Raw genomic sequence first — 26371 nt, forward strand, 5'->3', positions numbered from 1 at the left:
AATATTTACATTATTGTATTATATATGTTTATATTATGTGAAATGTAAATATTTTACTGTTCATTTTTCCATGGAAATTATCTTTTCATTAAAAAAATAATAATCCGAATGAAGTAAACAGAAGCTCCGGAACTACACGCAAGCTGCAGAACGTAACTGAGGAGTGATTGTGCAAAAAAATTTGTCACAATAACAAAAAATGAGTTAAAAATACCACAAAACTCAAGCAAGAATCACTCTTAATGGTAAGTTGAACTGATAGTATAAGTGGGATTTATTCGATGTAGTAACTGTAATTAATAATATCATAACGATAACAATATGACTATCTTTATGCCATTTCATTGTATTCCCGAGTTGACATGCCGGCCCCTCATTAATGCGAACCTTCCTCAATTTAAATGGAAATTCCCTGTCCATTACTTGAAACGTGTTACATCCTAAGTAGTTCATAATGTAATCGATGGCGGAATTGAATAAATATTATTGGTATGAAATTCATTCATGTTTCAATCTAAATTTTCTAATTCAGTCGAGCTTTGTTAAGACGAAGTCAAATAAGCACGAAAAATATTTCTTATTAATAAATTTGACAGTGGGGCAAAGAAAAGGTCTGGGCATTGCACACAGCGAACTGACAATACACTAATTTGGTTTTGTAAAGAGACTAAAAAAAGCTTTTGGTTTCGCAAAGACCTTGGGGTCAAGAACCTTGATGACTACAGTGGGAAAAAGAAATAAACATGCACCAAGATCCAGGGTTGTAACCAGAGGAACAGTTATAGTACAATCCGGAGATTGCCCTCGCGACCCCGAGTTCCGTACTGCGAGGCTAGCGCTTTTTTCTCCGGTCTTCTATTGACGATGAGTTGCCAATTTTTTTTTTTGTTTTTCGAGAAAAACATCCACAATCATCAGAGAAGTCCCTAAGAGTGGAACATTGTCATGATTTGGATGTCTGTCTTGCTAAAGGAAAAAAATCTGCAATACATTGCCAAAAGGAGATAATGCTATGCCTAAAGGGGATCAGCCACCTCGTTGGGCATTTTGCCTGTTGTGGCGTTGTATTTGTATGGCTGTTAAAAACAAAAAAATGGTGGTAAATAAACAATTGACAATAGCAAACAAATATCCTAGACCAGATACAGGATTGAAAATACAGTAAAACCTCTCTTTTGTGGTCGCTTCAGCAGGAGAAAAATGTGAGACTTGTTCAAATGTGAAAATGTTTTCTTAGACAAAACTCTTTGTCTAAGAAAAGGGAAATTATATATCGTTAAGCTGTAAAAGAGGCTTGTCCCTTAAGAGGGGTTTTACTGTAATATAAAACCAGGGCACTTTTCTTTTTTGAATAATTTAACAGTTGGGGCAAAAAAAACTGAGAAATTATGACTGGATTAAAAGTAACATGAATGCACAACTTCTCAACAAATCCAAAATGATGTATTCAAACAAGAAAAACTGAATGTAACATACTGGGAAAATGGTATATATGATGTAATGTATAAAAAAATCCAAAATGCTAATGCACTTGATTGAAACTCTGTCCTCTATACAAAAGCCTATCAAGCTACGACCTCTAGTAGTGATTTCACTATCACACGATAAACAACAGCAAAAAATAAATGGCAACCTAGAAGCTTTCAGAATTAATAATAGCGGCTGAAAAAAGCCCCAAAAGATAAAGGGGATTATACTATATAACGGAACAGATTTATCACAAATTCACACAGTACAGTCAATAAAAAAAATCTGTTAAAAATCAACTGCAAGCCCAAAACACAACAACACAACCCACTTAATAAAATCTAAGTATGACAATGTTCAAGAATAGGAAAAACGTTGCATTTAATTGCAGTGATATCTGTATGCAAATGTAACAAAGAAAAGAACATATTGCTATAAGCTTGGAGTTAAACAAACAAATAATTTTCAGTTCATTTAGGTCATTAATGAACCTGCTATCCAAAGATCCTGCTGGTTGGAGGTATTTTTTACGGCTGAAGAAGGACCGTTTCTACAAGTGTTAGATCTGGGACAGATATTCCAAAACCTTTCCCTCTAGTAGCAGCATCCTTAGGAATTTTTCAAATTTCATGCAGTGTCCTTGCCGATCTCCCCTTTAAAAAGTCCTACCACAGAGAGCAACAGACAGACCTACAAACAGTACAAATGTAATTCAATCGTAACACATCATTCGCTTCACTTCTAAAATATAGATGGCGGCAGTGAAAAATCAATATACGCTCTCAGGCTGTTAGGTACATACACAGTTACACTTCTGGCACAACTTGCTAGGTAGTAAATCACCCATAGATGGTGATAGACCTGAGTTGTGCTCGGGTTTAAAAGAAAGAAGTGTCCTTGCCTTATCTCAAACTCTTTTTGGTGTCATCCATGAAGTGCTGTGACGTACTGATTACAAATCTCTGCCTCGTATCATTAAGGTTCAATATAATTTTACCTGAGAAGTTTTGCAAAGCATCCCATTCAGCAGGCCTTGAGAAATCCCAGGTCATTATGTCAAATGAGAAATTAGTTTGTCTGCCAGAAAGATGAGGCTGAGAACAGCATTGTTGTTTGCCAGTAGCTTCATTGTTGTTGTGCTCTCTTAAAATTTGTAGTCTCTAAAAAAATAGAATGCAACCTGGTGAAACTGGCTTTGCTATTAGTTTTTCATTGCCAAGAAAATAAACTGAGGATTTGGTGTAACATTGTTGGTATTTATGCACACAGAGCTTCCATGTTTATTTTTTTGCATATTTTCATCAATATTCAGAAATTTGTTTCTAAGACAGTGTGACTGGGAATAACCAATAAGTGTCATTCTTATTTTCATTTTGATGATCGATTACATGTCTTTCTAAACTACTTTTCTGAAATTACAGGGGCAGAATCATTCAGCAGGTGGTGGTGCCGGTGGTTCAGGAACTGGCGGAGATAAAAAGGATGATAAAGTAAATGGGTCATCTTAATTTATTATCCAATTACAGCAATGTAATTGTTTCCTGATGGGAGAAATATTTTATTTTTTTTATTCCCTCAGAATTTTGTGTACATATTATAGGCTAATCTCATTTGATAATCTGATAATATAACTATAATTGTAATGATTAGTTGTCTAAAGATGAATATTTGTATAATGAATGCTGTCGCTTTTGAATTTCTTGTTTAGAAGAGGAAGAAGTATGAACCGCCCGTACCAACTAGAGTGGGTAAGAAGAAGAAGCGTCAAAAGGGACCAGAAGCAGCCAGCAAACTGCCTTTAGGTATTTGTTGTTACAAAATAATTTTTTTTAATTCTTGATTACTGAACTTTTTTTTAGGGTTCTTTACTCTATTGATTCATTAGAATTGTGAAATACTTTTCGCTACTTATGTTTTCCTTGAATGGTGTTTTTATTCAGAACAGTTTGGGTCTTGAATTGCAAAGTTTGTGATTGTTTTGAAAGACTGGCGAAAGTTTTGAACAAATTTTGAAAAATTTCAGAGGTATCCGCTCTATTGAGTGTCACTTGATCAAAATTTGGGCAGGGGTCTGTCAAGTGTCTTTTTGCAGCTCCTATTTTTGTGAAAGGGATCCTCGATTTTGGGGAATTAGATGCAATCTATTTAAGGGTAAATCCCTCTGTATTGTATATATTTTTTGTCACCAAGTTTTTAACTACACCAAAAGAGTGATATGTTGTCAACATCGTCCTCCTCCGTGGTACTGCTGCATGTGCTTTTGCATACCTGATAATTCTTGCTGTTTCGTCCATGTCGTGTATTTTCTGTTCAGTTTTTGAAACATATATTTGGTAAAAAAATATTGTTTTTTGAGCGTCCAAAATTTTTTTTTAACTTTTTTCAACCGGTTTTGGGTATTCCTATCATCCCGCTGATAACCTTTGCAAATAACTCCAAATCGGGCCTGATTATACAAAAAATTTCTGTAGAACTGTGTTGTGTATTATACTGACCAGTGGTGGTAGGCTAAAGTTGGTTTTCTGTGGTTCCAAACTTTGAGGTGCAAGTGCGAGCTGATCTCTCCATTGAAAAGTCTTGCCACAGAGAGCGATAGACCTAAAACAGTACAAATATTCAGTCATCACACTTCACTCATAGTTGGAAAAATTTATGCAAATGGCAGCACTATAACAAACATTACACAGAAACAAACTCCACGTTAGATGCACAACACATGCACATATTCCAGCATGGCCCATGCTTTCATTAACCACCTGCTTATATCTCTTCATCAAGACCGGTGGTGGGTCATGATCTGGTTAGGAGGAGGTATACCATGTATTAGGAATTTACCCTAGTTAATTTTGGAGGGCCCCGGGTTAATTTTCCGGGGCTGGGTTCAAACCCCACCACTGCCGCAGTGGTGGTCTGCTGAAGTTGATATTCTGTGGTTCCCAACTTCGAGGCACAAATGTGAGCCGATCTCCCTGTTAAAAAGCCTTGCTGCAGAGAGCAACAGACCTACAATGGTATACTGTTCAATCATTACACTTCATGAATAGTTATAAAAATTGATGGCAGATGGCAGCACTACACATAACAAACATTACACAAAAACAAGCTTCGCAGAAGATTCACTACACGCACACACATTCTAACATGTACCAATTTGTTAGAAGTTTCGCAAAGGAATATGGACGAGGTGCATGTCTGGTTTAGTAGCAGTAGTTAATTTTGTACAAAAGAAACTAAATGGTCAGTGATTTTGGTAATTTTTATTTTCTGAAGGGTCTAGAAAACTGACCTAAGTTTCGACTGGATCCTTATGAGCAGATGGTCTCTTCCCCTCCCCTTGCTGGTGTTCGATGAGTTCGGGTTCCAAGCTTTTTTCTTAGGTCTCCCCCCCCCCCCCCTACAATTTTAATTAAAAAGCCAAATTAAATAAATGTAAGTTATATATATCACCGCCTGGCAGTCCAGTAGTTAGGGAGCTAGCTTCTGACTGTGCAGGTCTGGGTTCAAATCCCAGATCGGGCATGGATGTCTACTACCCCTAACAAATTTCCTGGACAGATTGTAACATCTCTTGGGAATACGTGCTGATCACGTATGTATTTATATTCTATGCATATATGCATACACATATCAATGGAAACTTTCAATAACTTAGGTAACTCATAGTCTTGTGCCCTAAAGCCGACTATACCAATGTTGTTTAGGTCGCAGCACTATCTTGAAAAGAATTTCGAGAAAAGTAGCAAAAAAGAACTCTCTAGAAAACACTACTATTGGCAGAACATTTTCAGTCATCAGCTGAGACAAACATTGCTGAACAAAGCAAAACATTCTGCTTTGTGGGCCCTCTGAACCCATTGACTGCAAAAAGCCCCAAAGCAGGATGTTTTGCATTGCTCTGCAATGAGCTCTCAGCTGATTAGAAATGTTCTGCAGTAAAAATTCCTATAATAGTGTTGTCTACACTTTTCTTAAAATTCTTCCAGATTGTTATGCAATGTATGCCGCAGCTTTTGGCATATTTTGCTTTAGGAACGCTAAGTGACATCCACAAAACAATGAGTTTTGCCTTCTTTGCAAGTGAGCAATTTATAATAAAGCCTTTGCTCTCTTGTATCATTCCAAAAATCTTTGAGTATTGATTAGACCAACAGTGCTCCATGTGCACTCCTGAGGGGCTCAGCGACCGTTCGAGGAAAATATTAAAAAGTAAATTTGGAAAAATAATAATTATAAATATTTTAAATAATATAAAAATTTACTCTGAGTAAATAAAAAATAAGCCTACGGGCTCCACGAGTCAAAAGATTGAGAACCATTTCATTAGACTAAATTAAGAACAGTAATGTAATTTTTATAAAAATAAAAATAACCCAGGCTTTATTATCAAAAATAATCACGACTGGCATGAAGAATTGTAGAATGGTCATTTGAGTTAACATTATTTCTTTTGGGGAAGTTTTCTCTGATATAAATGAGTGTTCGGAATTATGGGCATGTTTTAAGATTGTTGCAAACCGTGAGACATTATATTTGGTACATTATATAAAGAAACATGAAAACAATCTATTAGCAAATAAGAGAAAATGAAGGTTGGGATTTATGATTGGTTTGGCGAATTTATAGTGATACAGTTAAATCTTTCTTTTTATAAAAGAACGACAAGAAAACCTATGTCCTTTCGGAATGAATATTTACATACTGTCATGAATTCAAGAATTAAATTTTTATGCATGCCTTTTCCGAAATTTTTTATTTTTTACTATTTTACATGTTTATTTGATGTGTTTTTATTGACATCCCATATTGTATGGGATGATAATTAAAATTCCAGTACTCTGAGTACTTTCTCTCAAAAACTGCTTATCCGACTACAGCCAAATTTTTAGTATATCTTAATTAGACCATGGGGCAGAGATTTATGAAAAAAAAATCCAATTTTCGACCACTGGGGAAAAGTGACACCTTTTTTTAAATATTCCCTTTTTCCCCCATGGGCCATAAGTTTCAATAGAAAATGTCCTCCTGAACGGGCGTTACATAGTGCCAGTATACTGACAGGTGCTACATTAGTCTGAGCAGAGGCAGTATACTGCTCTTTAAACTATTCAGACCTATGCTTCGTACGTTCTGGTAGGTGTATTCCATTGAAACTTTGTAGCTTATATGGACCATGGGAAAATTTAAAATGAAATAAAAAAGTGCCACTTTTTCACCTGGTGGTCAAAATTTAACTTTTTTTTAAATTTCATAAATCTCCTGTGGTCTCATCAAAATATCCAAAAAATTTGCCTGTAGTTGGAGAAGCAGTTTTTGAGAAACTACTCAGAGTACACGGGAACTTCAATTATAATCATGCTGTATATATTGATATCATCCTACTGAATAAGGTTTTCTATATAAGGTTAAATATTATTAGTTGAAAAAAAACATTTTAATGATTTACATTACTGTGGAACTTATCAGTTGTGGAAAAGTGTGAGTAGTGTACATTAGGAGTTGTGACATGAGTATTGTTGCGACATGTGAAAAATGTTTTTAAAAAATCAATTATTATTTCAGTAACTCCTCATACCCGATGTCGCCTGAAGCTTCTCAAACTGGAAAGAATCAAGGATTATTTACTTATGGAAGAAGAGTTTTTGAGAAATCAGGAGCGGCTGAAACCTCAAGAAGAAAAGCATGAGGTAAGAAAGGATTTTCTTTCCATTAAATGTAGGATTAGCTTTATATAAATTTCTTTTCCATTGTTATTGGAGTTGCAATTATTATACATTCCATAGTAGTTCACCTCGTACTGTATCTGTACATTACAGGAAGAGCGATCAAAAGTGGATGATCTGAGAGGAACGCCGATGTCAGTTGGAACCTTGGAAGAAATAATTGATGATAACCATGCCATTGTCTCAACATCTGTTGGTAGTGAACACTACGTCAGCATTTTATCGTTTGTGGATAAGGATCAGCTTGAACCGGGCTGCTCAGTGCTTCTCAACCACAAAGTATGATTTAATTTATGAATATGTTACATTTCTGATTTTCTCTTGTTATAGAATTTTGTGGAAATGGGGTTGTATGCATTATAAATACAGTCTGTGCTCTATATAATGACCCCCTTTGACCCAACAAAAACTAATGTTATATTGGGAGGGTCGTTAAATCAAAAGTAAAAAATGATAGTCATTCTATGAAAACATTTGGGACCTATCCTACTGGTTGTTGTAATGGAATGACCATTATAATGAGCATCAACTGTGTATGATGTGCAACCCAGACTTTTTATTTAGGTACTAGTTTTTTAGGAGACAAGTACAGTCGGACCCACTCATAGAAAGTGAAAGTCTTTTAGCAAAAGTCTGGATTTAACGAGCAAATTAAAGCATTTTATTTGGTACAATGCTAATTAAATAGTAGTTCTGTCGCTTCTAGCAAACAGGTTTTTTATGGTAGCTCAGGTTTAACAAAAGATTTAAAAAGTAAACCTTGAAAAATTAATACGAAATGAGAGAGAATGAAAAGTAAATGCAAGAAGAACCTCACAAAACCGAGTTTCTTTCGCTGCTCTAGTAATATAGAGATAATGCACTTGATAAGTGAAATGGTTTAAAACGTTTTGGGGCCGTTCAAGTATACGTAAGCAAATTTTTAGCCTTTTTGACCCCCCCCCAGCAAAATTTCGTCATCAGCTCTACCCCTCTGGATCCTAACTCGTATTTTCATGAGGGGTGGTTGATGACGTGAGCATACACCCCCCCACCCCCATCGATGATGACGTAATACTTGAACAGCCCCTTTATCCTTTTAGATTTTTGAATATTTGGATCAGTTTCTGTCATTTAAAAATCATCCTTATTTTATTTTCAAACCAGAAACACCAATGTCATTCACATCAATGATTTTTAAGGAAAGCTGATATCTGGCTGCCGAATATTTAGCCTTAAAATTAACTGAATATTTAGTATTCAGCTAAATCACTATTTGTCCCATTTTTACAGATTTATTTACATTTTTAAAATTTGATGTAAATAGGTAAGAATTTTCCCACCTGATTGCTAAGGACACTATAGTTTGTGACATATTGCTGTTTTAATATTAAGGTTCATGCAGTTGTGGGAGTACTCTCTGATGATACAGATCCAATGGTCACAGTTATGAAGCTGGAAAAAGCCCCACAAGAGACCTATGCTGACATTGGTGGCTTAGATCAACAAATCCAAGAGATAAAGGTTAAATTTCACTGATTGCACTACTTTTTTTTTTATTCAGAATATAATTGCGATTTTTAAACAATTTTTCAGTTCAAATTATAAACCATTGCTCATTATCTGAAGCTTTTTCTTGAAAACTCAATAGCTATTTTTAAAAATTTATTTGTATAGCTAAAAAATGTTGTTTTTATAAATATTTATAGATACGAGTAGAAAAATACATATCTACATTTTTTTAATGAAATCTTGTCAAATAACTCCTTGTATTCCACATTTCATCATTTATGAATGAAATCTTCACATGCGGACTATGAAATATGAATTGTTTTCTCAAAATAGTGAAATTAGTATCTGGGGATTACAGGCCCATGTAGGAAATTATTATATGCAAATTGGAATTAGTTTTTTTTTAAGTAAGGAAATTTCTTTTAAATAAGCCACATCTAGAAAATTGATTGGACAAAAATGTTTTTTGCAGACGGTAGCTTTATATAAGCTGCACATAATTTGCATATGAAAATTTAAATACAACTACATTTTATGTTTAACTTACTTTTTTTTCCCATCTTTGTTTTCTTTGATAATTTCGTGTAACTACTGATTAAACAGTAGGCATTATCATTGCGTAAAAATTTTCCTTAGAGTGTTAATTATAATCTCTCAACGTTAGAATGCTAGGGGGAAAATAAGTTACTGGTATATAGGCTACAGCTTTGAGTTAACCACAAGAGCGAAAAATTAATATTCAAAGCCACATAAGCTTTTCTTTTTTTTTACAGTAAATTATAGAAATTAAAATTTTAGGAACTGAAATTTTTTTAAAAATTTCTTGTTAGAAATTTTGCAAGAAATAGTTTGGTGTGGGAAAGAGAAATAATTAGCTGATTGAACTCAAGTTTACTCAGTTAATGTATAAGAAGCTTTAGATTCTGAGAAGAACAATCACTTCTGTTTATTCTTTTGACTCATTTTGCAGCAAAGTTACAATTAGATATATAACCTTCGTGGTGTATGATTTATTTTTACTATGAGCACATTTGATGCATTTCGGATTAAACTGTTTGGCTTTACTCACCTAACTAATGAATTAATGAATAATCATCTTATCAATAATATTCAGTCTTAATGGCTCATGATTAAATCATGCATAGAGCTTAGGCGCATATTTTATCAGCAAAAAAAAAATTCATGCTGTTGTATTTGTTGCAGGAATCTGTAGAGTTACCTCTCACCCACCCTGAGTACTATGAAGAAATGGGAATCAAGCCACCCAAAGGAGTTATACTTTATGGTCCTCCAGGAACAGGTGTGGTTATCATCAAGAATGTTTTATATTAAAATGTTTGTTTTTATGAATTGTTTTTTTTTATCCAAACTATTTAAAAGAACAGTTTGTTTTAATCTATCTGTGATGCAATCGGTGATATGTTGCTGTGGTCTTTTTGCATATTTATTAGAAATCAAAATGTATTATAAACATTTTTAACAAAATCATTTATTTTATATATGCATGATTTAGAAAGGTGATCAGTGTTCAGATATATTTAATCAATTTTTTTTTATTACAGGCAAAACATTATTAGCTAAAGCTGTGGCGAATCAGACATCTGCCACGTTTTTACGGGTTGTTGGTTCTGAGCTTATACAAAAATATTTGGTGAGTAGTTGTTGGTACTTTGTGTTGCTGTGTTGATTAGTGTGTTTTCTTTCGCTGCCTGTATAGAAATCTCATTTATATATATTTTTTTACTATTCTTATCAGAAATATATTTGAAGATTCTTATTATAAATATCAATAGGAGTAAAATATGTGAATGCTCCAGGCTTTCCCGTATGTTATATCATTTTAATCTCTATATGCTGTGATCAATTTTAAAGTTGTGCAAATGTGAATTTTTTGATTTGCTGGTAAGTTAGTCACAACAATTAAGCACTTGGTTTGTTGTCAGAATCTTAAGAAGGTGTGAAATTCGCCATTCTTTTATGACGAGAAGTTATATTCTCCGTGTTCCTTATTTGTATTTTTCTTTTTGACAGGGTGATGGGCCGAAACTAGTGCGAGAACTGTTTCGTGTTGCTGAGGAACATGCTCCTTCTATTGTGTTCATCGATGAAATTGATGCTGTCGGCACAAAAAGGTACATTCAAATTGTTTCTGGAGTGTTTATTACACTAACAAAATGTCGCAGTGTGCTGGATCGTACCATCCAGTTTTTCCTAATGTGTCACAGCAGAGATCAACGTGAACTCTTTTTCAAAAAATATCCAGTATGGACAGTATCAACTACCCCCTCAAAGCAGTGGGATGCTCGCCCGTGTGTTTATCCTGACTTATTTTGACACACAAGTTCATTCTGTTTTACTATTATGTACAACTCTTTGTTTGTCTTTATAAGGGGGGGGGGGGAATGGTTTCATCTGATCAACCCGCTTATGTTATTTTATTACTTATAAATTTCAATAGCTCCATGGTTCAGGCAAGTGTGTGAAAAATCAGCTGTAGCAGACCATACGTAAAAGCAGTGTTTTTCATAGAGATGTGAGGTGAGAATATTCTCCTGGATGCAAAAATTTGAGAATAATCGAGAATATTCATTTTTCTTTTAAATAATTTAAATTTTTTTACTAATTTTGTTTATATTGTGAAATATAAATCAGTTTTCATTGCCTGAAACATTTACAACATAACAAATTTTGGTATAATCACTCCCCAATGACAACTTTTAGTTCGTCATCAGGAACAGGTTCGCGCTTGGAATCAAAATAAACCCATCCGTGAGAGAGCAAAAAGACCCCTCCAGAGAGCGGCAGGTCACACCCACTGGCGCATGCTCATAGGTCTACTTAACTGGAAAAAATAGAACCGTCTGTATCTCGCTTACCAACTAAATCACTTGCGCACTTGCCAACTAAAGCCGTGTAAACGGCCCTTATCGTCTGCATACATTGTATCATACTTGGCAACTAAAAATTAAGTTACCAACTAAAGCACTTGCCTCGTGTAAATGGGCCTTATTATTAATAACTTCAGAATAATTCTTATTATTTTGTATGAGAATATTCCCCAGTAATTTATGACAGTAGTCCTTCCCCAGAGAATATTCTCATCAAGAACTTAAGAGAATATTCTAAAGTTATTTATAATAGTCCTAGCAGAGAATATTCTCCGAAAGATTATTCTCGAGAATTTTACATCTCTAGCTTTTTCAACCTGTGGTCCTAAGACCCATGGGTGTCTGTGAGTACTTTGTGGGGGGGGGGGGGCGTCTGCAGGATCATTTTAATTTACTATCATTGTAGGAATGACACATTAAGTGCCATGAAATTGTAATTTATCTCCTCAATTTTTTATGATATGCAAATTATATAAAACAGTATATTTTTTAGATTTTAAGGGAGGTGTGCTTGAAATTAATCTTCGCGCTAAAGTTCGTCTGCAGAGCATTTAGAGGGGGGGGGTCTGGAACATCATAAAGTTGGGAAACACTTCTGTAAAAGAAATCAATGATGCTTTTGTTCTGAAGACACTATAATTTTTTTTAACAGAAAAAAAAATGTTGAGAAAACTTGAGGGAGAAGACAGAGCTTAGGCGAGTAATACGAGAAACAAGAATGTATGTTACTCCATCAGAATTGGCAAGGGTGCATTTTGATGCTCTCGTCTAGTAATTGTTCTGGGAATAATAAAATGAAGGCAAATTAAACGAGATGTATGGTCATGCTCATTCTGCTTGGCAAACAATTGTGTGAATTTTTTACAAGGTCCCCCATGGTAAAGCCCTGTCAGCTTCCCGCAAGAGTCTTTAGGGGCAGCACATGAAGCTTTGCACCCAATCAGCAGATAAGCTGGAGCCGTCCCTTTCAGTTCCATGGGTGTTCGTTATTGATAGTTTCATAAGTATGGCCTACTTTCAAGGGGGAAAGTAGGCACACGAGCTAATGTGAGATTTGAGGGGAGTACAGAAAATCTATTACGGGAGAGGAGAGCTAATGTCATAATAAAGATTGAGACTTCGTGAACATATTAAAACATTGAATTTGATTGAAACATTTGAATGATTACCTTATGACATAAACAAAAAAAATGGGTGATACATGAAAAGGTATGGAGCGAGCTGTCGTTGTTGTGTCAGTCACATGAAGAAAACTACTCGTTCAATTATATAGGCCAATCGACTCACCGGGCCAAAACCTGCTTTGTACAATAATAAGTCTTACCCCTATAGTACTCCACCACTCCCGAAACCAGAAGTCGGATCCCTACAAATCTTTCCAAAGAAATTTTGAGTTTTTAACCTTTAAAATGTATTGCAAATGCACAGAAATTGATTGCAACAGCATTTAAAGATTTTTTTTTTCAATATTTAATTTTTTTTCAATTTTGTTTCAATTTTTGATCATCCTCTCCTCTCCCCCCCCATGCCTCTTGAAGGGAGGGGCATATCAGGACTTTACAAGATGCTTAGATGAGATTTAGTAAAAAAAGGTTGGGAACCACTAATCTAAGCTTAACATGTGTACAGCTGCTAACAACAAAAAGTTGCTTCCTTCATGCAAAATCATTGAATATACCATTGCCATATCATCATACTAGGATTCATGATCTGTGCAGGGAAAAAAGTAAGGGAATGGTGAACTGGACTGGGAGATACTTATTTTGTCAAAACTCGTGCTAACTATTCTACTTTGTGAAAAATGTTTGTGTATTTCTGATTTTGATTTTGCATTTAAAGTTTTCTATTCGTTTTTTTAGATATGATTCTAATTCCGGAGGTGAGCGAGAGATTCAAAGAACAATGTTGGAACTGTTGAACCAGTTGGATGGTTTTGATTCTAGGGGAGATGTAAAGGTATTTCACACCATAATATCTGTCAAGGCTCTGACTATATTCATCACACATACTAGACTTGGAATTTTTTAATATTTATCAAATTCACCAATTACACTAGGGTATTATGCATAATCACAGATGAAAGTGATAAATTTCAAGAGTTGAGTTGATAATTTTTGTGAAAGAGCATTTTTGTTTATTGAAAATGGTTAATTTCTTTAGGTTGTAATGGCAACTAATCGAATTGAAACGCTAGATCCAGCTTTGATAAGACCAGGTCGTATCGACAGAAAAATTGAATTTCCGCTGCCTGATGAAAAAACCAAGAGAAGAATTTTCCTCATCCATACAGCAAGAATGACTTTAGCTGAGGACGTCAACATAGATGATCTTGTCATGGCTAAAGATGACCTTTCAGGTGCAGATATCAAGGTATGGTTTAAAGATTATGTGAACTTGATTGTGATTATCTATTGATTGGCTCCAGCGTTTGGCTGTACAGGATGTTCCAAAGCAGGTTACCTCAAGAATGAGATTGGGAGTTGATAGTGCACTTTGTACACTTGAGATAGTAGGCACTCAGTACACTTTGAGACAAACAATTTTTCCAGTAGAACCCAGGGTTGCAATCCATTCATTCATCATGAAGAGCGACAGGGATATGCTCTGTGTGTGAAAGGAGTGGTGGATTTTTTTTTTGTCTTTCCAGTAGGCAATTACGAAAGGGAAAAAATATTGTTCCTTTTTCTCTCTAATGTGCGTATGGGAGAATGTTTTCCCTCTCATTCCCAGAGTTACTTTAAGGCATTTTTTCTATGGTGCCCCAATGGCCTAAATTGGCAAACCAAAAGGTGGTCATTTCCGACCCTAGGTTGCATTGCATAAATTGCTTGTTTTGACTCTTGTTATCACCCCTATTATTATGGCTTTAGATTTCTGGGAACCCTCTGTGCGAGTTCCAAAATTTATAAGATTGCCAAACATTGTGTTGAATTGCTAAACATGTTGAATCGCCAAACATTGTGTTGAATCTTCCAAAATACTCTCCCATTTGCAACAGTTTCTTTCCAAGTATAAAAAAACTGAAAACTTTATTTTATTGAAAATTTTTAGCCTATTTAAACTGCTGCTGTTCCAGATAGCAAATAGTGCCCTCAGTAAGCAAAAAGTATCTTAAATAGTGTGGTGTGAAAAATTTTATGACAGCCTCTTTCAAACAAGGTGTCAAAAGCCTCCAAAAACAAAAACCAAGTTGATGGAAAAATAATTGATAACAAAAGACAGTGCAATTGTTTTATTTTGTAAAGGGGGGTAACGAAAATATTCTTGTAAGTTAATTTCTTTCTCTCACTATTCCAATTCATAAACATGTGCTCCAAAACTGCTCTGAATCCTATATTTTGCTGCTCCGAAATGGACTTCATCACTTCCCACCCTTGCGAAAGCAAAAAAAATTGAAGATGAAAGAGTGAAAAAAATTTTCCCCTTTAAAAGTAAAATCAAGAATATAAATTGTGATCCATAAACATCATAAATATTGATTGTCTGTGGATCACAAAAAATTACTTACTACTGAGGAAAAACTAGAATTTTGTAAATCTGTAGAAAGAGCTTGTTTGTGATAATTTTGTAAGTTGACTTCAATGAGCAATGCTGGATGAAGCATGTGTATATTTTGATTTCCACGTGGATATTTTTATTTGAAAATGAGAAGTGGGGAGGAAACTGTTTTCCATCTAGAATGGGCAGATAAAAATCTTGATTTTGAGTGGACTAATTTCATTGAAGTCAAAACTTCTCTGATTTCAAAATGCTTGGCACTCTGGATAGCTTGTTTGCTCCTATCGAACATTTTGCTGCAAAGTAGACACCACACTTTATACTGACCATTTTTGAAGCAGCCAAAAATGACCATTATATTATCCCCTTTCGTGTGGCAGAACATGTCACTTTCACCATGTATACAGAAATTACGATAAAAAATAAAGAAGGGACTGGTGGCTCAATGGACCGACTGATCTGCACTAGGGACACTTGAGAAACTAATCCACGATTCCAGATTTTATCAAGACTTCCTGTGCACAACATTGATTCACTTATTTATCTATTCAAGATTTATTATGATTTGAAATTTGTTATTTATATTTTGAAAAGAACGAAATTCTCGGATACACCCATCCTTCAACACTCTGCTTCAATATCTCTGAGATGTAAAGTGGCATGTGTCTGGTTCTTGAATATTTAAAAAAATATATGTAGAGCAATTACTGTCGTAATATAATCTAATTTTTTTATAACACTGCATATATTTGTATAGACACAACACACTTTAAGATAGTTTCTCCTTTGTAGTGAAACTTTTCAGTCTTCCCTTATTTTTCCCACAATTCATTTTGAATAAAACTTGAATTCTTATTTTAAAAGAAGTTGTCATTTTTTTTATATTTGTGAGGCAAAATTAAAAATTTTCAATATTTGACGGAAAAGTTATAAGAGCCTGTGGTAACAGAAGATTTTTTTAAAAACTTGTTTACAGGCCATTTGCACTGAGGCTGGTCTTATGGCATTGCGAGAAAGGCGGATGAAAGTTACGAATGAAGATTTCAAGAAGTCTAAAGAAAATGTGCTTTACCGTAAAAAAGAAGGAACTCCAGAAGGACTTTATTTATAATTCAAATGCATTCGTTCAAGCATTAAATTCTTTTCCCTTCATATTTTTTGTTCTCAGCAGTTTGGTTTCAGATTACAAATGTTTGAAAGGTACTTTTTATTAATAAATGTTTTGGACTAATTACTTTTGTATTCATTTGAATTGTTATTTGTGAATTCAATTAATATAAAATTATTCATAGATATATTTTTGTCAATTGGGCTAATAATTAGTAGACAAAATTTAAGTTAATAAAGTGTTCCTAATGGCTGAGATATGAGACATTTAACATAGGTGAGTAATAAATGTATTAGTTTGAGAAGCTTTCACGTGATGAATCGAAGAAATTACTCAAGATAATGAAATAAATAGATAAAAAATAGATAAAACCATGTATTTAATATTCTGAGCACTGTTTCTTCCACCTTTATTTTGATTTTCTCTACTAAGTATGGTCCAAGTCTTGTAAGAGTAAAGCTGAGATTGAGATCCAAGAATTCATAGAACTTTCTACCTGTAAGAAACTCAATCTGTATTAATTCATTGACATTTTAAACACAAACAATGGCTACGTTTTTTTTAACACGCACACATAATACATAAAATGACAGTTCACAGTAACTAATGTTAGATATTAAGGATGTGGCAAATAGTGATTTGGCTGAATACCGAATATTCAACTGATGTTTTGGCCGAATATCAATTTGCTTAAAATTAATCAACAATTGTGAATAAAATCTGTATTTTTAATTGAAAATAAAATTATAATTTGGAATGATTGAATTTTAATTATGCAATTTATTATTTGAATAGTAAAAAACAAGTTTTCACCTTAACTCTTTCTGAAATCTTTCAACTTAAAAAATTGAAAGATTTTCATTGCCATGATACTGGTAAATCAAATTTCTGGATGATATACTGTATTGTTATTTTAATATTACTTGAAGAAATTTTACATCCAATTGAGAAAATTTCAACCATTAGTCACTCTCAACTATTTATACAATAGAATTTAGGACTTGTTTTCTTATTTTTTTCTCTCGATATTCCTCCTAAAAGTAGCTCAATACGTATCTTGTCTATATATATCCTTCAGTAGTGAACTTGTGTAATTCATGCTCACTTCCAACTTATTGCAATAGGGTTCTATTTTCAGTTCCATGTCCAGTCACAATAAAATATAATCAGTGAATTTTCAATTTATGTGAAAAATTCCAATTAATATAATTTTTTTAAATTAGTTTCACGTACTCAGATTTACACAGATGTTCAGCCGCATACCTAAGCAACATTCGGCTGAACTATATATTCAGCAAAAGGTCTGAATACAGTATTTGTCCCATCACTATGAGGTATATATTAATTTGTAGAAGAGCTAATAAAAATTTGCCTAATAATACTCAGATGTTACTAATGAAAAAGGCAAACGGAAAAATACAAATTTTCTAATGCATTTTGATACTCTAAAGATGTCTTCAAAGGAAAAACCAATTTTTCAAGCAACCAATCAAAACATTGGATTAGACGTAGTAGCCTACACGTAGGTTCTCAGCTTCATTTTGACCACAAAGTTTAGCGCAAACAGGTGCAATTTTTTGCTTAGGAACTGGCAGTTAAGATTTGGTATTCAACCCAATTGAGTTCCCCCTTTAGCAGTATGATGGTTCTTATATTTTTCCTTTGAAGACAACACCCATAATGTGTCGAAATGCTATAGGAATTTTTTAAATTTCTGCGTATTTGCCTTTTTTGTTAGTGACATCTGAGTGTATTCATTGGATCAAAATTTATGATTAATGAAAGACATTTTTCATTTAATTTGGTTTAAGAAGCAAAAAAGTGTCTCGGAAAAATTACGAATATGCACGATGCATAGCAAACAGGGCATATGGTATTTTACTGGCGAACTGTTGATCCTAGAGGCATACTTCCAATTAGAAAAAAGTTTCCAAAATACTGTGTAGCACTCAGATATGTCAATCATGTTGCAAGGGGTTGTGTAGTTATTTAAAAAAATAATTTATTTCTTAAAAATAAACTTACAGTTCCTGTGTGCCCTAAACCCAATTAGAAAGTTGTCCTGTTTCTCTCTCTCCTGATGCCAAATAAAAAAATTCCACTTTTTTAAGTGCCATAAGTCACTGAGATATTCAAATTCCAAAAATGGAGGAATGTTGGGGAAAATCATTAAAAATGTAAGAAAACTCTTTTACCCTCATTTAACGATGTTCTTCCCCAACTTTCCTCCGTTTTTCAAATATTGCACTTAGAAACATTTTTTTTTTTTGTTGGCATCAGGAGAGACGGCAACTACTTTGTAATAAGGTTTTGGGGCGGGTGGGGGGACTATATAAAAAAGTAATTTTTATTTTAACAACTATGCAATCCCTTGAAGCATGAGTAACATATCAGCACTACCTGTTATTTGGATACTTTTTCTAACTGAGAGTATGCCTCTAGAATCAATAGTTACCCAATAAAATGTTATATGCCCTATTTGCTATGCACCCTGTATATTGTACTTACTGTGATGACTTTAACAAAATTTGGGAATCGGACAAAGTTAAAACTTTGAAAAATAAAGAAAATAGGAAATGTGTGCATATGAATCTTAGATAAAGCTCTCTCTGTCTAATGTTTTTCCTTCAATTTTTTACCATGCTCTTCATGTGCTGCAAAAAAAAAAAATCAATATACATTATAATTAAACGAAATCCTGGCTGACTGGTCCATTCAGTGAAATGGCTACTTGAACAGCTCTTAATCCCATTTTTGAATAAGACTGTACTATTGATGAAAAGGTACATATATTCGGCGGTTCTTTGGTTGAAAGATTCACCAACATGGTTTAAACTGTAGTCACAATTTTTGGATGACAGATCAACATAGATTGGGTAAAAATCTGAATTTAACCAATCCATATCGATCTCTTATCAGATAATTGTGACTATAGTTTAAACCAGTGGTTCTCAACCTGGGATATTCTAGGGGGGCCACGGGAGAAAATTCACGACAGGTGGTGAAGGGAGTAATAGAGAGCTGTGAAGAGAAAAAAGCTTTAAAAGTGAAACATGGTTGAAAAAAATATTACTACTTTCAGAATTCATCAGATCCGTTCATAGAACCAGGGTCATCTTAACCCTTGGGTCTATGTGGGCATGACCCAGGTCTCCATGTCTATAATGGAGGGAGGGGGACTGTACTATGATTTTCATCTGTTACTTCCAGCTAAGTATGGAGGGCCGCCAGAGCAACGGTTGATGTGTTGGGAGGATCGATTTATCGTACATGTTCGTTGGATCGTACCGTATTTTACACAGACTGTTTTTTAACATATAATTTGACTCCTGGGAGAGATAATCCGCCATTTTTGAGTCCGTGCCTAGCCAGGATTCCAGAGATTGATCTGATTTATTAAAATTTCATTCATAATAAAAAAATAGAAAGTATCTCAATCCTTGATGAGGGGAAAGGGGGCTCTGGATAGGACAGGGGGGCCACGAGAAAAAAATGTGATCCATAGGGGGCCATGAGTTGAAAAAGGTTAAGAAACACTGGTTTAAACCATGTCGGTGAATACTGCCCTTAAAATGCTATGCAATCTGCAAATGAGTTGTTACAAACTAAAACTGACATGATTCGAAATAAATAACATTGCATAAAGTGTTATTCTCTACAAAAATTGTGTATTATAATTTGCCAGCTCTCAATTCACTGTGGCATATAATTCATACAATATATAGCTAGTTGTATTGCCACTAATGAAATCTCGAGGAATAGAAGAAGCTGTTGGTCGCAACAATGTTAGCCTTTCTATTTGCATCTATATACCCAGGGCCGCAACTAGTGGGGGGCAGGCGGGTCTCGTGCCCAGGGCGCTGTACCAGAGGGGGCGCAAATTTTATTCTCAAACCTCTCCGTCAACATTACAAGGTGGCGCCAAAATTCGCACTTGCCCCGTGTGACCAAACATCTAGTGGCGGCCCTGTATACGTCATCTGATATTTTGAAAAATATTTTTGTGGGTTATTTTTTTAAAAATGTATACTTTTTTACTCCAACCTCTCTCAGAAAAACAGCTGCAGATAATGTGCAATATAGTCGAATCCCGTTCTAGCGAACTTCGAGACCGGAGAAATCACTTCGTTATTAAGGAATTCCAGGTTTTTCCATTGATCCTATACAAACTTATCTGGGGGATTAGAAAAGTGTTCGTTAAAACGAGATTTTAAACGAGATCGCTATAACGGGATTCGACTTAAGTTTGTAATCTGCATTTAAAAATTATAAATTGTGTTATCTGCGGGGTTATAGACAAAGTTACAGTAATTAAGAAAAAATGTTTCTAGTGCAGTGTTATTGATTTTTCAACCAGTGTGTCTCAGAGAGAGCAGCGTTTCTCTAGAATTAGCAACATGTGTCACAGAAATATAATAACCGTCAACATAAAACTTTCCGAACCATCTGAAGTAACATGGAAAAATTCCCATCTTACTGGACTCGTACTGTGTGTCTGGTTCATTCATGATATCGGAAATCTGTTTATGCAGACATTTAGCATTCAATATAATTTTCTGTTCATTAATCGTATAGCCTATTTTTTTATATTCTCTGCCTAATTTCCTTGTGTAATGTTCCTATACATTTAGATTGTGTTGGAAAAAAAACATTTATGGGATGCAAGAAAAAAATGCGCCAAAATAGTTCTCTTGCTACAAGGTGTGCCGAATCCCTGCGCATTTACGCCAATTCCGGTTTGTGGTGCTGGTCGTTTTAAAGTGCAGGCAGGTTTTCTGATTCCGACAGCAGGCGCGCATCCCAAGAGCCGAATAATATGGGAGAAATTTGTCTGGCCCGTAAAACACAGGACAATCGAACCTCCCGACACATGAATCCGACAATTGGAGTGTGGAAATGATTGCTTCGGAAAATCTTGCAGTGTAGATACCATCTACTGGTTGTAATGTACATCCCCACTGTTGGTAAACGGTGCGCTGGCTGTTGGAATCGAAAAATCTTCTTGCACTATGTATTCTCACACGATGGTTTCGGCTCTCATAAGCAACGTTCCCGCTAATATTTCTTATTTAACCAGCTCCGATCTTTTTTTGTCTATTCGCGGAACAAAAAATAATGCAATTTGTGAAGAAATTGACTCATTCGTGTGCATTCTATTTGGAGTGTTTTCTTCTGACGCGGATCGTTATTTGGCGCGACGACTGGTCGGGTACTAGCGTGTGCTGTACATTCAATAAAGTGCTCGATCACTCGCGCCTCGCTTCGTTTAAAACGCCGTTCTAGGCTCTTCTGCTCTGATTTGAGCCCGCTATTGCTACTTGTCGTAGCGTTTTCCAACGCAGTGGGGCATCACTCTAGGAGGTGATGAGTGGGGCTGGTTAATACTAGTGTTCAGTAGTTTTTCATTCGCAGACCGCATTTTTCGTGGGCGCGCTCGCGGAGCTTGATTCGGAAAGTTGCATCGTCAGTGTCGAAGGAGCTCTGATATGAAAAAACAACGGTGAGGTCTGGGCAACCGGGACTCCAAGCTAAATGCCCCCAAAGAAAATGTACACTTATTTCGAATTATATTTCATAATCCTTTCGAGGAGGGGACCTCCCCGAGGAAAAGTGTGTCCCGCAAAAGGACTACTACATACTACAGCCCAGGGTCTACGGTTGTCCGACGAGGGGTGCCCCTCCCAAAGCACAAAATATATAGAGATTTCCTCTAGAAATATACATTTTTTAAATCAAAAATTTTTGAGACTTCTTGATATTTATATTTTATTCTCTACAATATCAACAAATGAGAGGCTTTTAACACATGGTATTTCAGGTTTCAAAAATAATATGAAAATGAGTGTGTTTAGATTTACCTTGTAAACTTGGTAATCACTAATTAAAAAAAAACACTACAGCAGACTTAAAACACTCATTAGGGGCCATTCAAGTATTACGTAAGCAGATTTTCAGCCATTTTTGACCCCTCCCCCGTCAGCAGCTTAGAATATTTCATATCTTCAAAAAGGGGTGGTTGATGACGTAAGCAACCTTCAAACCCCGTTCCCCCCCCCTCGATGCTGACGTAATACTTGAATGACCCCTTGCTAACACCGAGTACAAAACAATTATTTATCTGGTTTTTGCCGCTGATACAAGTCAAAGTTGTGCTTTTGGTACTCTTCAGTTTCAAGCATTTTTGGACGTTTGATCTTGCTCTCTCTTCTTTTACCAGAATTTCATATTTAAAATGATGTGGTTCTTTCTGAGTTCGCTCTTGATCACCTCAGTTTGAATCAACATACTTCGAGATAAGGTCATTCTTGGAGAATATTTATTAGAAATTCTAAGAAATTTAATACAGTAATTAAAAAAGAAATAAAAACTATAGAATTATTCAAAAAACTTTTAGAAATTTAAGAGAATGATTCTATTTTCACAAAAAAATCCGAGTACTACATGTTTTTACTCCCTATTCTTCACTTATTTTGTGACTTTTCCATGATCGTAGATATCCTGAATTTACCGGCAGCTTTTGCGTCGCAACTCCTCATGGTGAAAACAGATTTGTCCTTTCTGTTTTTCCAGTGCGATAATACATTCTTTCATGAACTTCTCCATTCTGATAAAGGATACACGAATTAAGGCGAAGGACCATCACCACCTAGGGATAGAAGGCCTCTGCAGTGGTTGCCATAAACGTCATTCAGACTAACTAGCGAGTTTGCCACATTTTGAAACACAGCATCCTATTTCGTTTCTTATTTTGGCGTAGAATATACCTGATTGGCTCACAAATACCGCATAGTGATTGTATGTGGGGCATAGAAATTGCTAATTCTGGCACGAGCAGGGAATTTTTTTTCCCTGAATAATCTGAGGGAAAATGTACTTACTTGACGTCACAAGCAGAGTGCGAAGGCCTTCTATCTCTAGGTGGTGATGGAAGGACCCTTATTCTAGAGAGGCTATAACACGAATGTTTCGTCAAATACAGCCAGTCAGGGAAGATCGACGTAATTTAAAAAATAATTACGTAAGGAACGCATAAATCAAAGGAATCAACTTTTTTTCGTAAAAAAAATAGCTGGAATCAGCGCGATTGAAGGTTTTTTTTTTCATTTATGTTCTGCGGATGAGCGCCAATTCGCATAGTTTGACCCTATTTTATACATATGTTGTCGGAAGCCTGGGCGCCGAATCCTGGGGAGGGGATTCAAGCTAATTCTATTTGTGGCCCCAAAAAATCGAAAATGACGTATCGAAAAGTCAGCTTCTATTGTGATGCAACTTCAAGGTTTCTTAGAGGAAAATTTTGTTTTTGTAGCAAGATGAAGCAGAATTGAAGAATTTCGGCGTTTTTGTAGTAAAATATAGCAGACGGCAGGAAATTGTAGCAAAATGTAGCAGACGTCGGAAATTGTAGCAGATTTTCCACATGTGGTGTTTCTTTTTAATTAGAACACACGGCTTTAGCACGGCGTGGACAAATTTTAACATTACGCAAACGGTTTAAACACAACGATAACAAAAACAGCGACGAGATTCTTTTAGTTTTTGCACCCGCAATTGGACATCGGTTATCACCTAGCAATTTTGGGGCCAATGACCGCACGATTCCCAAAAGGGTGACGGGTTCTTCTTGTTATGTCGGATGCGAACGTGAAATGCTTCCGTAGTGGGGCAGAAATTCGAAGACAAAGGAAATTCACCAGCTTTGACACATCTACGTACGAAATTCCTTACCGTAGAGTAGATCAGCGGTTCTCAACCGGTGCTCCCTTACCGACATCTTCACCGAGCGATCGGAGAGGTCGTTGAGAAACTCCAGCGATGAGATTGGTGTCACTGATCATAGGCTGTCGAAGTCGAGTGGGTCTGTATTATTTGCCATATCTTCCGATCAGCATCTTTTTCACCATGTCATAACCTTCTGATGTGACGCCGAAGATTCCCTCGACGAGCTTCTTGGGTTCATCTTGAGGATACCCAACGCAAGATACCCCGTAAGACATGCAAATTATAAAAACAATAAGTTTCGGATTTCATGGGAGGTGTGCTCGAAATTCATCTTCGCTACATTGGGTCTGCAGAGCATTGACTTTCATTACAGGGAGTCCGGGATATCATAAAGGTTGGGAAACGCGCTTCTTTAAAAAAATGCCGCCCTTAGGTATGTGCAACGGGTGCGGTCACACCGTGCCCACACTTACGAAAATGATAATTTTTTTCATAAATTCTGAATTTCTGCGAATTATGAAATTTCATTAAAATTGTGGAGGTATTTCTTTCATTTTATTGTTTTTTTCTGAATTTTCATCAGGTTGGGAATTATTTCTTTCATGTTCAGAATTTTTATGGGTGCTGTTTTTTTTTAAACAGCCCACTATTTCAAATATTTTACTAACAATATACCATCTAAGCTGCACATATATATATATATATATATATATAGCCGCAAACAGTAAAGCTGCTTCCTTTTATGCGAAATCATTAAATACATCATTGGCATGTATGGCATATCATCATACTGCGATTCTGCCAAAATGGGAAAAGTTAGAAGGGAATATTGGATTTTGGACAGGGAGATACTTATTTTTTAAAAACCCAAGCTAACTATTCTACTTTGCGAAACATGCTCATTGAATATTATTGATTTAGTTTTTTGCATTTAAAGTTTAACCTTTTTTTTAGATATGGATTCTAATTCTGGGGGTGAACGAGAGATTCAAAGAAAAATATTGGAACTGTTGAACTGGTTGGATGATTTTTATTCCACGGGAGGCATTCTCTCTCACTATAATATCCATCAATGAATGTTTGAAACGTAGGATCTGTTGAGTTAATAGTAATTTTTGTGAAGAAGCATTTTTGTTTATTGCAAATTTTTAATTCCTTTAGGTTGTAATAGCAACTAAGCGAATTCAAACACTAGATCCAGCTTTGATAAGACCAGGTCGTATCGACAGAAAAATAGAATTTCCCTGCCTGATGGAAAGACCAATACAATTTTTTTCATCCATACAGAAAGAATGACTTTAGCTGAGGATTTCAACATAGATGATCTTGTCATGGCTGGCCAAAGATGACCTTTTGGATGCAGATATCAAGGTACGGTTTTTATATTATTTGATCTTGATTATTGCTTGATTTACATGGACAGCTCCAATGTTTGGTTATACGAGGCGACCCAGCAATTAACTTCAGAAGGGGGGGGGGGGGAGATGATAGAATAAATTAAGGCAAACAATTTTTTTAATGAAACCCAGACTTGTAACTCACTTATTCAGGGAATATCGGTATAACCCTACTTCACAAGTCAGCCTTGGGTATGAGATGTGCTAACCTTTGCTCACATCATGAGCACAGTCTCTCCAGTGGTTTAGGCTCCAATGTTTGGTTATACGAGGCGACCCAGCAATTAACTTCAGAAGGGGGGGGGGAGATGATAGAATAAATTAAGGCAAACAATTTTTTTAATGAAACCCAGACTTGTAACTCACTTATTCAGGGAATATCGGTATAACCCTACTTCACAAGTCAGCCTTGGGTATGAGATGTGCTAACCTTTGCTCACATCATGAAAAGCAACAGGGAAATTTCATACACTGTGGAGGGGGATTTTTCGTCTTTCCAGTTACATGCAATTATGGGAGAAAAATAATGTTCTGTTTTTTCTCTATTGTGTGTGTGGGGAAATATGTTTTTCCTCTCATTCCCAGGGTTACTTTAGGACTTTTTGACTTTTTTCCTTTTGGTACCAGTGGCATAATCTGCATGTTAACATGTCCGGACCATAAATCATTTGCAACCCTTGGTTGTATTGCAAAAACTGTTCGTCTTGTGTGTTATTCCACCTATCCCGGCGATTTGCACTATTATCCTCCCTTATTAAATTCCTGGAAACCCCCTATACTAGCGTTTCTGACCTTTCTGAACCGAAGGATGACTACAATTTCTGAAATAATTTGAAGGACGTATGATTAATACAATGCTAATCATAGATAATATATTATTGTGGAATAGACTAAGAATTAGATGTACAAAATTAGGTGAGTAATTATTGTAGTAGTATGAGCAGCTCTTAAGAGTGTTGTGCTGATTAGAAGATACATGATTTCTAAGGTAAAAGGAAGCCACGGATATCAAAAGTTTCAATACCACTGCATTAATACAATGAAACAATTTGGACACCATCAATCAGAACACCTTGAGAA

General features: G+C 35.4%; 1 protein-coding gene across 1 annotated transcript; it reads left to right on the forward strand.

The window, feature by feature from the left end:
* Positions 1 to 120: 120 nt before the first annotated feature.
* Positions 121 to 16295, forward strand: Rpt2 (26S proteasome regulatory subunit Rpt2). The gene is made up of 12 exons (XM_089249558.1): positions 121 to 245; positions 2889 to 2957; positions 3176 to 3269; positions 7027 to 7151; positions 7281 to 7466; positions 8562 to 8690; positions 9882 to 9978; positions 10241 to 10329; positions 10710 to 10810; positions 13426 to 13522; positions 13727 to 13936; positions 16041 to 16295. The coding sequence occupies exons 1-12, from the start codon at positions 243 to 245 to the stop codon at positions 16173 to 16175; spliced, it is 1335 nt and encodes a 444-aa protein (XP_089105684.1). The 5' UTR covers positions 121 to 242; the 3' UTR covers positions 16176 to 16295.
* Positions 16296 to 26371: the final 10076 nt, after the last annotated feature.

The sequence above is a fragment of the Pholcus phalangioides genome, unplaced genomic scaffold (assembly GCF_987345545.1).
Source record: "Pholcus phalangioides strain wild (caught in Gottingen) unplaced genomic scaffold, Ppha-v1.0 ptg000003l_1, whole genome shotgun sequence".
In the NCBI taxonomy this organism is placed as follows: Eukaryota; Metazoa; Arthropoda; class Arachnida; order Araneae; family Pholcidae; genus Pholcus; species Pholcus phalangioides.